We start from the raw sequence: 14,900 nt of genomic DNA, 5'->3' as shown, positions 1-14,900 counted from the left end.
CAGTTGAATACATTATTTTGCAGTTTTTAATATGATTTATAAGTGAGTTGAGAATCAGAATACAGTTACTGTGTGAGCACAGTTTGTCTTTTAAAGCAAGGAAAACACATCATAAGCTTTAGCTGAAAAAATCTTTGGAAATACCATGAGATCCTAGGGGATCTACCTGGTCCTCTAATAGGGTTTTTGTTTTAATTCTTTTTACCCTAAGGAGAGAAAGGAAGAATACATTGTATTAACTCTAAATAATGTCACTAAAGATCTTTCTTAATCCAGAATTTCAATTTATACATTTCTTGGGAGTCTGTTGCCTTTTTAGAGCATCATAGGAATTGCATTAAGTGAGGTAATTGTAATTGGAAGCAGCTAATACCTATTTGTATAGTGTAATATCATTTGATAATACTATTTAAAGTATTTATCTTTATTGCTGTAATTAAAAGGTTATAGCATGTCTAGTGCCGGAACCCCCGGCCTGATTTAGGGGTTCCGTGTGGTGGTAAAATCTCTCCTCCAACCTGTGCTTCCAAAGAAAAACTCTGCAGCCTCTTGTTGTTCAGTTTCAAGGCAGTTTATTGCGAGTTACCTAAAAGATTGTCTTTGCGGATTGCGGCTGTTTGGTCAGCAGCCCAGGCAGAGACACACACTCTCCTGACACCCTCTCTGTCTGCTGTCTTCTTCTTCTCTCCCCCGCCCAGGGCTGCTGCTATCTTTTATATGATATATTACGTGTTACATGTTTACAATTTTTCCCCAATACCTACCACCTATGTTAAAAGGTGCTTTTCTACTCTAAACCAAACCATAAGTGCCAGCATCATCAAGAACATGGAAGTAAGGAAGAAGAAAGAGGAAGAACAGGATCGGCCCACATTCCTCCATCTTAAAGCTTCTGACCCCCATGTACAAAGTAAAAACCACCCTGTACAGGCGCTAAAATCCCCCTGTACAATACAAAAAAAATTTCCCCTCTACTTTGTAACTACTTCTACTATAATATCTAACCTTTTGTGACTGCTTGTTCCACCTTCAAAGTTCGTAACTCATTCCATGACTCAAATTCAAAATCACAGCTGTTTCCAGCTGCCTGCCAGGGTCTAAAATGCTTCTGACCAGGGCCTGGAACCTCCAAAAATGTCTGAGGGACATTTTAAGTTCCAACAGTCTAGACTCTGTGTATTTACCTTGAGAATCACTTTCATGATGGAACCCATTACTCTGTTTCTGATCTTAATCTATTCAGCACGTTGGTACACGTGTTTAAACCTATAGCAATGCTTCAGTGATTTATAGAAGGAAAAAATCATAAAAATCCTAAGGCAAAATATGATTGGAATAAATCTTGCTGACTTACATAACAAATGAAGAAATATATCTGTGTATACATTGAAGAAAACTGTATTAAGTAGTTGACATTTTATCAGCCGAAAGTATTTCATTTAGAAATTACTACTTGTGATTTCATTGTATGAAACTCACTTCATAAAACTGATGTATAATTATAATATTTGCTTTGGAAGATATAAGATTTTCACTGCCATCTTTTGAATAGCTTATCTTGAAGATTGTTTACAACTATTATAATAATTTCGATAAATAAATAATGTGTTTCTCCCTACTTTATCCTTGACAGGTGGATGAAGATGAACCTTTATTTATGAGTCTCATTAATGACCTATTCCCTGGAATTACTCTGGATAAATCTCGGTATCCTGAACTACAGTCAGCCATCCAAAAACAGACAAAGGAAGCAGGGCTTATTAATCATCCACCATGGATACTTAAACTTATTCAGCTGTACGAAACTCAACGAGTCCGACATGGTTAGCATGCTAGATAAGGCTTTGAGACTGCATTGTATTTGAGACTACATTATATTATCTGCCACTAGAATGCAGATTTACTTCATGGAAAATGCTTTAAAAAAATTAATAGATGTAATTTTAAAGCCTATGTGGGTATTTTGCTTAGGAAGCTGTTATGACCTTTTTTTTAGTGTGCAATCTTTTGCTGTATTACATTTTTATGGGGAGTATGAGTGTGGCCTTTGGTGATTGAAATTTCTATAGAAAAAGTTAAAATATATTCATTCAAATCCAGAAACAGCAATTTTGTTCAGTGTTCTGAAAATCATTCAGAGTTCAGTCATGAAGTTTGAGTTTAATGTTACTGTGAGATTATAATGTTGAGAAGACTACCAAAATTAAATTCTCAGACCTTTATTTTGATAGATCCTACCATGCATGTGATATAATTCCAAGTGTTTTCTTTGTGATTGATTCTTGCTGTTTAAACTGAGGAGAAATAAGCTTTTCTCCTGCAGGATCAGGGGAGCTAGCCAAGATGGACTCCAGAGATCCCTTCCAAGTTCAACCATTCTTTGATTCTGTGAAAATGCATTTTTACAGTGCAGAAAAAGGCATTGAGTAAAGTTTATCCTGTCCTAGGAAGGGTATAATAGACATTAGTAAATCCAGGTTTACAATTCATAGCTCAGTGGAAAGAAAAATGCCTCTACTTTGAAATATCCCTCGTGCCCCTAACCTCTAACTAATGATTTTTTATTATAATAAGGGGAAAATACTAAGGAAATGTAACTAAAGCAGCAAAGATTTATAAAGATATCATCCTTCTTATTCTCCCTTTTCTTGTCATAATATAAGAATAGTCAGCTTAAACTAATGAAATAAATTAAAGGAAATACTCATTCACATACCACAGTCTGAGTCCTTAATGCCTCAAACTTTTAATTCAGATTATTGGTTAGACCAATGAACTGGTTAGTGCTGTGCAGACTTAACAGTTTACATCCAGATTTCTGAATGCAGTGTTCCTCAACAGCTATTTCTATATAAGAACCATGGAAGTTTTAATGTCATTAGTTATGATTAAATGTGTCTCTTTTTAAAAGAAGCTGTTTGATCTGTGAGACACTACAGCTCCTCTATTCCTCAAAAATCTTCAGGATCCACCATGACATTCTGTTTAGATGCCTCTTCTCTCCACACATCCCTACTATTCCCAGGAGATTGTGCAGCTCCAATTGTCTGAACAGTTGGATGCTCAAGCCAAAAGATTTTTTACTTTCTATGACAAAAGTTACTTCATGGAGGGGGAAAGATTATGTTTTCCAGACTTCCACTTGTCCGACTCATGAACTTGAATTTATGGAGAGGTAACCATGGAATTTCAAATAATGAGGAGAAATATGGCTGTATGTGCACATGAAGTGCTTTTATAAACACACACACAAACACACACACACACATGGAAATTCAGTGCATGGATCTTGAAATCTGTTTGGCATAACAATTTTAGTTGAAATATCACCGAAACCAGCAGAAAAGCCATTTGGTTAACACTGAAGAGTTTGTATTGGATTTCCGCATATGTAACATATAGCATGAGTAGTGATTTTTTGAGTCCTCAGATTGTTTCAGGGAACATCCAGCACCCTTTGGTTTTAGGGGAAATGTCACACAATTTTCGTGGAACTGGATTAGGTTTATTATTTGGGTTTGTGATTGGTCCATACTTTTGTTGAAGAAGTTTTCAAAGGCAACTAAGGATTATGTTGTCCAGTTGCCTTTAGGGCTAATAGGAGTTATCTAGGTCCATTAAATGACTTTGGAAGTCTCAATTTGAATGTCCCATCTGATTTTGGACAGATTCTGGGCCTATTGAATGAAAATATAACTAAAGAAGATCAACAGTAGGCGCAATTTATTGTTGAAGACACGATTTATTTTTCTTAGGTAACATGTATGATGAATTAAGTATGGTTGCTCTTAACAGGTTTTATGAAAGATCTATTGAATACCAGCATGAGTGAATGCAGGTACATATTTTTGTTACTTTTGCATCAGAAAGATGCACTCAATTTTGTACATCACTGAAGATATGCATTCTTATTAGATACACTTAGACATTTCTGGATTTTTTTGCCACCATTCATGTCAATGTCATTGCATGAGAACATTAAAAGGCAGTTGTGTTGTCCCATCAGAAAAAAGGAAAAGAGTTGCCTGCGGGCAGATACAGACCCACATAGCCTTGCCTATCATAATAGAGAGACATTTATTGAGGCCTTTAAATAATAGTTTCAAATTCTGGTTCAATCAACATTAAGTGGAGTGAGAAACATCCTTTTGTATTGGCTTTTGATAAAAATAAAACAAGGATTGTTGATGCAATGAGCCATTAAATGGTAGCATGACACATTGACATTTCATTTTAAACCATGTTTATATTGTTTTAAGGTATGATGACTCTAGGTCCAAGTGGTTCAGGAAAGACAAAATGCATTCATATTTTGATGAAAGCAATGACAGATTGTGGTGCTCCTCATAAAGAGATGAGAATGAACCCAAAGGCAATCACAGCTTCCCAGATGTTCGGTACCCTTGATGTTGCTACAAATGACTGGACAGATGGTATTTTCTCTACATTATGGAGAAAAACTTTAAAGGCAAAGAAGGTAATGGATATTGTATCATGACAGACATTTAATACTGTTTCCATAAGGTGTCATTACCTGTCATTTATCTGAAAGGTCTTCCATTATAAAATCAAATGGGAATATGGTGTGTTAATTTTGCTTTGTGTCTGATGAGCTCAATGTGCTCAAGAGTCAGAATTATATATATATCCCAGATAGCACTAGGATTCCCAAGCATTTGAGGTTCAAAAATTAATTTAGAAAAGATTTTAAGTGGTTTACTTTCTTTTGTAAGCAGTCCAAACACAAAAACAAGGTATGTTCATGTTTTGATGTGAGGACAGAAAAGTCAATTTTCTCCTTGTCTGGTTTCAAGTCATTGCCACTTTATTTCACTAGTTCTATCAGAATATAAAGCTTTGGTAAAAAACTGATGTAGGCATTTCCCAATTCTCTTATCAAACCTGCAGATCATGTTTCACGAAATCATAATTACACTCACACCTACTGAACAGCTACCCAGTTCTGGCTTGGAAAATGGGACACCTTACATGAAATTGTTGGGTAACATCCCACAAGGACTGACTTTGTGCCTCTGTCTATGACTGCATTTAATGGGAAGTGTTTTTGTCCATCTTGATAGATGCTGGGTTGGCTGATGTGCTTTTGTAGAAGAAAGATACAACTTTTTGCTCAGTACAGCAAAAATTCATTTTTGTTGCTGTTTCTTAATATCACTTGTAGTGTGACACAAGATAACAAAAGAAGAATTAAAATCAATGAGCAAATTACAAAAATTGCGGTTTTATATTGCTTTTTTGCTGAGCACCAAATGTCATATTTGCTGAATATATAATCCAAATATTCTCTTACCTTTAATATTTTGACATTGTTTATATCTAAGAGTATATTTTCTAATATTACATGAATGTGTGTTTTTGGTTAATGTAGGTAAAGTTGAATGTGTGTGTCTCTCAATTCTTTTTTTTGAGGGCGAGCACATCTGGATAGTTTTGGATGGACCTGTTGATGCAATATGGATTGAAAATCTGAACTCTGTTCTGGATGATAATAAGACCCTTACTTTGGCCAATGGAGATCGCATTCCGATGTCCCCCAATTGCAAAATTATTTTTGAACCTCACAACATTGACAATGCTTCCCCTGCAACAGTTTCTCGTAATGGGATGGTCTTCATGAGTTCTTCAGTGTTAGACTGGAAGCCTATTTTAAAGGCTTGGCTGCAGACACTACCAGTCACATACTCCAATGTCCTATGGAATTGCTTTAATGCTGTATTTCAGGTACTTAATTAACTACTTCATAAGAAAAAATTGCATTTTTAAATCTTTTTTTTTAAATGAAGCATTGCTTCTTCCTAAGTGCTCTTTCAATTATTTACATTTCTTTGCTTATATAATAAACTAAAGATGAAGGGTTAAAAAAGGAGAGAAAATTAACTCTATCATTAATAAATGACTGAAGCTATAACAGATGAATAATCTGATTTTTTTTTGATAGCATATGATAGTTGGTAATGAATTGTTAAGCTTGTGATTATTTTATATTGCATGTTGGCAAAACAGATACTCTCTTTGCTTGTAATTTTAATACTGCAATTTTAGTTATTGTTAGGATACACAAAGAAGGTGGGTAAACTTCTTACTTTGTTTTAAATATAAAGAAGTAAATTCAGAAAGAAATTAAGCTAGTTTTACTCTGGTGCAACAGGGATGCATTTGATCCATTAGTTATTTTTATTCTATAATTTGAATTAATCCAGGGTAGTTCTTTGGTCTCTGCTGCTCTGAAGCTGATTATAGTTCTGAAGATCTGACTACAGTTGTCTTGTCTGATTTTATTATCTATGTTTCTGTTCCAGTGGAAATTTTTGAAACTGCATCAGTTTGATACATTGTTTGACTAAATTCTGTTCAATCAGTAGATCCAAAGCAAGAATCCTAAATGTTTTTCCCCCTCTGTTTGGCCTTACCTTACTGAATCATTAGAAAGGTTCCAGCAATATCATGGATGGTTGCACTCAATAGTGGATATAAAAGCATAATCTCAGTAGTATACTTCCATCATATTGAAATATTTATTTTTGCTTTTGAATTATTTTAAAGAAAGAGTTATGTCTTTGCAACCTTTCAGTGTTGTTATCTTCTGATTTCCTCAATATCTGTAAAAAAATGCAACTTCCAACATACCTTGGCTTTCCATTAGCTTGCTCCTGCCTGTTTACTCATGTAATTGGTGTTGCATTTCACAGGGTTTGATATTTGAATATTTTTCATTGCTCTTGCATTTTAAAAATGCATTTTTTAATGAACTTTGAGTGACATTTCAAAAAGCTTTTTATATATAATGGTAAAAGCAATGATTGATATAGGATTAGAATGCGCTGAATATTAACAAATGTCTTCTAACATTCTACTTTTCATTTCAGTGCACATTTACTTCAAAAATAACATTTAACAAGCTATTCATTTTGTTCTACCTCCAAAACATAATGATATGACATAGTATTTACTGCAGAAGGAAGAGAAACAATTCTGATAATGAGTTTTAAAATATGCTTCCAAAGTAATGTATATGTGGGTCAATTTACTACTTCTTTGCCACAGTTCTATTTATATTTTATGCTACAACTTGCTCTGAAAACATAACAACAACACTTAAAATGCCCAAGCCTGAAGCAATAGCAATAAAGTCCAGAAAAATATGTATTTTATTAGATTAAGAAATGAAAATGCAGTGAAATATGAAGTTAGTTCAGTGCTGAAGGCTGCATTTACAGCTATCAAAATGTAAATGAAAGCTGTCATGCTGGCAGTTTTCTTTCACTTTTAATGTGCTGTCTTTGCTTCTCAAATAATAGAGGCAATAAAAGTGATTTTACAGATGAGAGCAACACTACTTTTGTGTTCACATGGCTCTTTTTATAGTTATTATTTTCTGCCACATTAAAAAAAAGGATAAAATTCAAAAAGAATTTTTTTGAAATAAGATTCATCAACAGTGGTAGTCAAACCTGACATAGACCTTGGTGGATTTAGTGCTAGTATTACGAAAAACATGGATATAAACATCTTACAAAAATCTGATTTTTCAAAGAACACGAAGATTAGAGTATAGATGGAAATACAGTAACCAAGGAAAATCAGTCTTAAGTAGACATATAGAGACTTTCTGAATTTAATCTAAACTCAACTAAAATAGATATAAGACAAAAGCTGTAATAATTCCAATTTGCTTATAAAACATTCATTATTTATGCTGACCAAATTGTATTTGTCCACTTTATTCATGTTGGATAAAGTAATTCTTAATAAAAGTGCAGCAGGTAGTGGTAATGGAGCAGAGAATAATAGTTGTGAATCAGTGGAATGAACGTATTTATTCTTTTAATGTATATTATAAATGGCATTGTAGGTCACCATTTTTAGGCATCAAAAAATACAAATCAAAATACAAAAGAAAAAAAGCCCAAAACCAAAACCAAACCCCTAAACCCAACCTTATTTCAATTTTAGATGATCTTAGAATCCTTTCTATTTCCACAGGATTTTGTTTAGAACAGTGATTGAGGGGATGGACTGTCTCCCTCCCTTTCCCAATTCCTTCTTCTTGGTAACATTTCCTGCTTCACAGTAATTTCAAGTAAACTCCCATCCCTATAAAAAGTCTCTCTTAAATTCAGTATCACCACTGCCAATTCCTGGTCTATGAATGATGCTGCTACCTGTAAGCAAAAGAATTGTTTAGCTGATGGAAATAATTATCTGAGACAGTTTCAAAGAACTGAAATAATTAAAATAGTTACCCAAGTAGTGTTATTGAGATTGACTGCAAAGTGTGAAGCTCAAATCAGTGATGGATGTTATATGAATAACATAAGTTTCAGCACGTCCAGGTATTGTTTAAATGAAAAAAAAAAAATGTAGTAGGAACTTAATTTTCAGATGTGACTAATTTTCTTCCTCCACATTAAACCTCACACTAATTCAATTTGTGTAAAGGCTGCTACTGTGCCTGGAGCATAGAGCTGAATATATAATCCAAAGATTTTCTTACCTTTAATATTTAAATGCTGATGTTAAATTTAATATTAAAAGTATTAATAACTTTCTATTACTGAGTTGTTCTTTTTCTTGTCTAAACCCTTTGAATATATTACCAACTTCCTGTCCTGAAGAGTTGTTCTTTGCTTGTCTAAACTATTTTAATACATTACCAGCTTCCATGCCTGAAGAGTGTTCTGTAGTTCAGCGAGTTCTGTAGTGATTGTACCTTGTGCAAAAGGATCATTCTTTCATATGAATTTTTAGCATCTGACTTAATTTTTCAGCCTCCTTGTAAGGATTAGCAAATTGCTGATCCAAATTCTTAAAAAATTATGTGTATTTGTCATGACCCAATTCATTTTTCCAGTCCCCCTGTCCAAACAATTAATGCAAATTTCTGTGTTAATCCTGCATCCTTTTCTCAGCCATGTATTGTTTTAAAAATCGTAGTTGTAATAAAATACTAGCATATATGGAACTGATTTTTTTTTTGCCATAAACTCAAAGAAAAAGAAAACATTACAAAACCCTTCATAAACTACAGAAATCTCATTGGAATCATAAGTACCATAAAACTAGTTCTGGTGAAAATTGGGCTCTTGATAGTACAGAATACTTTGACGCATGAAATATCTTTATTCTGTGTGTTTCGAATCAATTATTAAACTATTTACAGTGCCCTATGAGACATCTGGTCTATTTTACAGATGAAGAAGCTGAATCTCAGTGAGATTTAGCTCCATATTCTAAAAGTCTTAGATTTGACTTTTGCATAGTGCTTGTGGGCACTCCCCTGTGGCACCCATAACACCCTCGGTTACTCAGCTGAGCATCCTATGTACCACTGGGGATGGACCAGGCATTTTTGAGGGAAAGCCACAAAAAGGCAGCACAGAGGTGGAGGCACTTGTGCTAGTCAGCAAGAAATAACAAAAGAAGCAACCTGATAGAGTGGGGGGGCATCTCTGCCCATAGTGCAGTGAAGGAAGTAGGTGATCTCTAAGGCTCCTTCCAACCCTACCTATTCCATAAATTCTGTGTATGCCCACACTCAGATTGTCTTCTTAGACCATGTATCTATAAGCTCTACTCTAGATTAAGGTGCCTAAGTGAGTTTTTGATCACAATATATATTTTTGTTGTGTGTGTATTACCTGGTATTCTAATGGGATGGAACTTGGGAGTATGAGTAAAAATATTGATTTATTCTCTGTGACAAAAATATCAGCATCGAATACTTCAGTGCAAAAATTAAACTGAGAAGTGAAAGAAAGCTGGTGAGCATGTGGGTAAACAGCTCAGTGATTTTTCTAAAAGTATCTAAGTAAATTGTTTATGTCTGGGTGACTGAACGTTTTTTTGTCTTCGCTTTCTCCCTGATAGGACATGACATCTATAAAGGGAATTCCTCCAAAATTACTATCTCACATAGTATCCCTATTATACTTTCACTTCCCAGAATGAGTGGGCGGTGTTGATTTCCAAAGATTAGGAGGGCAAATAGAACTCACAGGTAGAGTATTATATTACAGACTGTTGAATGAAGGTGGAAGTAGGTTATAATTTACATCAGTCTATACGATTGGATGGCAATTGATATTTTAAAATTTTGCACTGCAAATCTCAGAGAGGACTTTACATCAATTTGAAACTTTGCTCAAGATGTTGAAAAACACTTGGCAAAGACAGACATGGTAGCCAAGACTATGAAAAAACCTGAGGAAAGTCCAACTTCCATGAAAATCAATTAAAAAATTATTTTTGGATCTTGCCGGGATTCTACAGGAAAATGAGAGTATTGGTTTCAAGAGGGACTGGTACAGTCTGGTGCAATCAGAACAGATCAGACATATAGAAATTTAGAGTGTCAAGCTTGTGCATTATATATATATATGTATCATCAGTGCTTTTATCTTCCTACTACAAAAATATCAGTGGTAGATTACAATCTCTAGTGGAAAACACAAATGGCAGGCAGATCCCTGCAGTAACTGAACAGCATTCTTCAAATTGCTCTTCAGGAAATTACTCTGTGGAGCTCATACAATTAGCTCTGCTGACTCTGGTACACCAAAGTTCTAATATGCTATTGTTAGAAAAAAAATCATGGTCAAAGTCTGAATATTTATAAGCCCAGAGATGGGGAAGGTTGTTGTTTGGAAATAAAATTTTGGAATATATTTGAAAATAAGGAATTGATCTCATCTAAGAATAAATCATGTCATTGAAACTGATAAAGAGAATTTTTTTTTTTCTTCCCAGGATGTGATGGATTTTGTTTTCTCTGCTGTGACACCAAAAATGTCAATTTTAGAATGTATGTACATCAAGCAAGCTATTGACCTCCTGCAGGTAGATATGGCATCTGTTTTTCTCTCTTTGATTCTGTGATTTGTTCTAGGAGGGCAGTAGTTCTATATTGCATCCACTTTACAGGGTTTGCTCTCTGGCCGAGATGAGAAGCAGCTCAGTGAGGAACATATTGCTCGCTTGTTTGTTTTTGCTGTGATGTGGTCAGCTGGAGCCCTTCTGGAGCCAGATGACAAGCTGAAAATGGAGCTGTTCCTACGGAAGCATTCTGCAGTGAAAGAGCTTCCAGCTGTGATTGGAGAGGAAACCATGTTTGAATTTGTTATCAATGCCTGTGGACAGTGGGTGCACTGGTCAAAGAAGGTTCGTATGCTGCAACACACTAAGCTTTCTTAATGGGTTCACAAGATGTATTTGGTAAGAGACATTTTATTTCCAACTCTACATAATTTGGTTAGGAAGATTAACCCTTCCAAATTCTCAAGAGCTCTTTTTTTGAATGATATTTTTCTTTTCCCCATAAATACCTTTGGCAAAGAACAGAAACATGCATTTGAAATGGCTTTGGAAGAGAAGCAGAAGTGATCCTAACTCTGTATACTGTCTATCACCCTACTCTTAATGAAATTCCAGCAAGGAAAAGTTTTTATCAGGCACTGGAGGAATGAAAATATCCTGTTAGTCTAACACCCTTTTAGAATAGCATGACAAGATACTGATTGATTATGAAAGGATACTTGGCTTTCAGGAAGAAAAGTTTTGCTGGTGTAAATTTTATAAAGTACATTTGATTTTGTGTTCTGATGCAAAGTGATTGTACAGACAGGTAGGAATTCTCAAACTTTTTGCACGTCTTTCTTATGCAGGTCCCTGAATATATTTATCCTAAAGATTCAGTACCAGAATATACTTCCATTCTAGTTCCAAACATAGACAGTGTCCGAACAGACTTTCTAATGCACACCATCATGAGGCAAGGAAAAGCTGTTTTGCTAACTGGGGAACAAGGAACAGCAAAAACTGTTATGATTAAGGTAAGTGGAACAGAAAAACATATGTAATATGTTAGTACGAAAACATTGCAATAGTTGATATTGGCACAAATGTCAAGCTGAAGTTAAGAATAGTTTGATTTTTATTCAGGGTACATACTAGCATTCCCACTGAGGCATTTTGCCAATACTCACATGGACTACAAGCAAAAAGCCCCAAGTCTCTACACTTTAGTATAAAGGTTTCTTTTAAACTTTGCTCACAGTGGTCACAAGGTCAGATGATAAACCCCCTTTCCTATGCTTTCTTTTCTTTTGAGTAGTCTAATGGAAGATTTTGCTATGGAAGTGTTGATTCTTGGAGGATTTTTTATTTTCCTGTGTTTTGTTTGTGATGCCATGTGTGAACCGATCTTTTGTACACCCTTGTTGCACAGCCTTTCTTCAAAAGCCAAACAGAAGAGATAAAAAGAACTTCCTTCTTTAGTAAGAGTGGTTTTCAGAAAGTAAATTTACTGTTTATTATCTGCTCTATTAATTTCTTCACTGAAAAGGACATGTTCTTTCTCTAGAAGGAAATAATAGGATTGCTATTAACAAATACATAGTTTCTGTATTATGGAATGGTGCAGATTAATCATATGACACAAAAAATGTAATAATTTAATACAGAAGAGACAATAATCAAAAGGCTGAACAAACCCAGATGTCATACCAAGCTTGGCACCCCTTATTTAAAAAAATGGAAGCTAAATGTTTTTCAGTAGGGTTTCTGTGTTTTTCAGGGGAATGTGTGGATTCTTTGATCAGTGAGAGACAGCCAAATAAAACTGATCTACTGTTGGGACAGCTGAATTGATCGTACAGGCATCTGTACCTCCACTGGAGGATTTGCAGAGGTCTTGAAATGGAAAATATCTGAAAACCACCAGCCTAGATCGACCTTTGGCTTTCTTAAAATCTGGAGCCATTTTGTGTGCCCCGGCCATGTGCTCTCTGAGCCCTGACAGAGAGCAAGTTGTACCTGTGCCAGCAGCCATTAATGCTATTTTTTCAGCATAGCTGTCGATGCCAACAGGCATGCCGGTGTAATGTCAGCTTCTGTTCCTGGCACCAGCTGAGAACTATTTTAGCAGAGTGAAGAGGCGGGGTCTAGGTAGTGGTCTTGATATTCTGCATACTGGATTTTGTCCAGATACTGGCAACCTCCAGCCTTCAGCTGCCATTCCTGTCCCTAAAAATAATTGGAACTGATTCTTGGGAGTTGCTTACACTAAGTCTATGCTATAGAGCAGAGTAGCAGATATTTGATCTCATGTAAGGTTAGGGGTGAGTGTTAACTACCTTCACAACTGTTCCCCTTCTGCTTTCATCTTCTGTAGAATTTTGTTTTATTACACCTTTTAGAAATTTCCAGATATAAACAGTTGATTGAAAAAGTAAAAAGAGAGAAAAGTAAATAGAGAACACTTCAGGTAGTAATCTGAATTAATCTGAATAATCTTTGGTGTTGAGTAAAGCATTAGTATAAATTGAAATAAAGAACTTAAAATGGAATGTTAATTTAAGACCTTTATTCTCAGTTCTATTAATTCACAAATTGCAAAAAATTGAAAAAAATAATATTAAACTGGTAAAGGACAGTTGAAAATTCTCTGATATTTTAACTAACAAAAATAATCCTATTCAATACCCTCTTACTTTGCAAACATAGTTCTCATTTCTTTACTGTACAATATTACTGTTGCCATGCAAGCATTCTGAAATGCCATAATGATAAAATACAAATGTGTTTTTTTAATGGTTGAGAATTTGTAGTTGCAGTTTGTTGGCCTTGGCCAGCTGCAAGACCCTTACCCAGCTGCTGATTGCCTCCCCTTCCTCAACAGCACAGGGGCTGGGGTAGACAGGGAGATCCTCAACTCACCATATACTGACATGGGAAAAACATTTGACTTGGGGAACACTTTTGAAATTTATTTATAATTAAAAATAGGATTGGATGATGCAAAACAAATACTGAGAACACCCTCTTTTCTCTTCTTCTCAGACTCGCCTTTAGTCCTTCATCCCTGACTCCTCTACCTCCTCTGTGGCCAGCAGTGCAGGGGGATGAGAAATGGGGGCTGTGGTCAGTCAATAACAGCTCCACTCTGCCTCTCCCATCCTCATGTTGCTCCCACCTCCTACATGGGATACAGTTCTTACCAGGGCTGCAGTTCTTCATGAACAGTTCCACCACGGGTTCTTCATAGTGTCACAGGTCCTACCAGCAAGCTTGCTCCAGCATGGTCTTCTCTTTCTATGGGTCTGCAGGTCCTGCCAGGAACTCCAGCGTGGGTTTACCGTGGGGACACACCCTCCTTTGGGAATCCATCTGCTCCAGTGTGAGGTTCTCCATGGGCTATAGGTTGATCTCTGTTCTACTGTGAACCTTGATGGAATGCAGGGGGACAACCTGCTTCACCATGGTCTGCATCACAGGCTGCAGGGGAATCTGTGCTGGAGCACCTCCTGCCCTTCTTTCTACTCTCACTTTGAAGCCTGCATGGCTGACTTTCTTACAGTTTGTACACTTCTCTATCAACTGCCAGGCAGCATTTCACCCTTTCTGACACAGGCTGAGTGTCTCCAGTGGGTCTGTTAGAGGTGGCTGGCATGGGAAAGCCTTGTCCTCCTCTTGCCAGGGCGTGCCCCACAGCCCTGCTGCCAGCACCTGGTCACCCTCACCTGGCACATGAGCTTTGTACAAAGTGTTGGAGTCCTGAGGAGAGGTCTGAGCACTGACCTGCACTAACCCCTCAGCTGTGAAGAGCACACACCAAAGACAGGACTGTTGCATCTGCATGTTGCACACATTGCACGTGTGGGTTGTCATTCATGTGAGGTCTGAAAAAAAAACCTCTTTCTGAAGGGCACCTTTTCTTAAACTGCTATCACTATATCAACAAAATTAACAACATTCATCAAAATATTTTGAGGGCATCTAGCTGTATCTTCCTACCTGTTGTTATAATGAGTGTATACCTCACTGGAGTTCTTAGAGCACTTAATCAGCAAGGATATAGATTTATTTTTCTAAGGTACCAAAAT

At 36.0% G+C, this 14,900-nt stretch overlaps 1 protein-coding gene across 2 annotated transcripts in view; it reads left to right on the top strand.

Annotated features, from left to right (window-relative positions):
* LOC100232083 (dynein axonemal heavy chain 5) overlaps positions 1-14,900 on the top strand; it is a 152,233-nt gene that overhangs the window by 66,102 nt on the left and 71,231 nt on the right. For both annotated transcript variants that reach the window (XM_030265831.4, XM_072924432.1), the window contains exons 46-51: positions 1,634-1,823; positions 4,260-4,477; positions 5,431-5,742; positions 10,768-10,857; positions 10,942-11,178; positions 11,682-11,849. In XM_030265831.4, the coding sequence (XP_030121691.4) occupies positions 1,634-1,823; positions 4,260-4,477; positions 5,431-5,742; positions 10,768-10,857; positions 10,942-11,178; positions 11,682-11,849 (1,215 nt within the window). The remainder of the gene's footprint in view (positions 1-1,633; positions 1,824-4,259; positions 4,478-5,430; positions 5,743-10,767; positions 10,858-10,941; positions 11,179-11,681; positions 11,850-14,900) is intronic.

This window comes from Taeniopygia guttata, chromosome 2, assembly GCF_048771995.1.
Source record: "Taeniopygia guttata chromosome 2, bTaeGut7.mat, whole genome shotgun sequence".
Taxonomy (NCBI): Eukaryota; Metazoa; Chordata; class Aves; order Passeriformes; family Estrildidae; genus Taeniopygia; species Taeniopygia guttata.
Note: the sequence above shows the minus strand (reverse complement) of the source record. Positions and strands in the feature narration are given on the sequence as shown.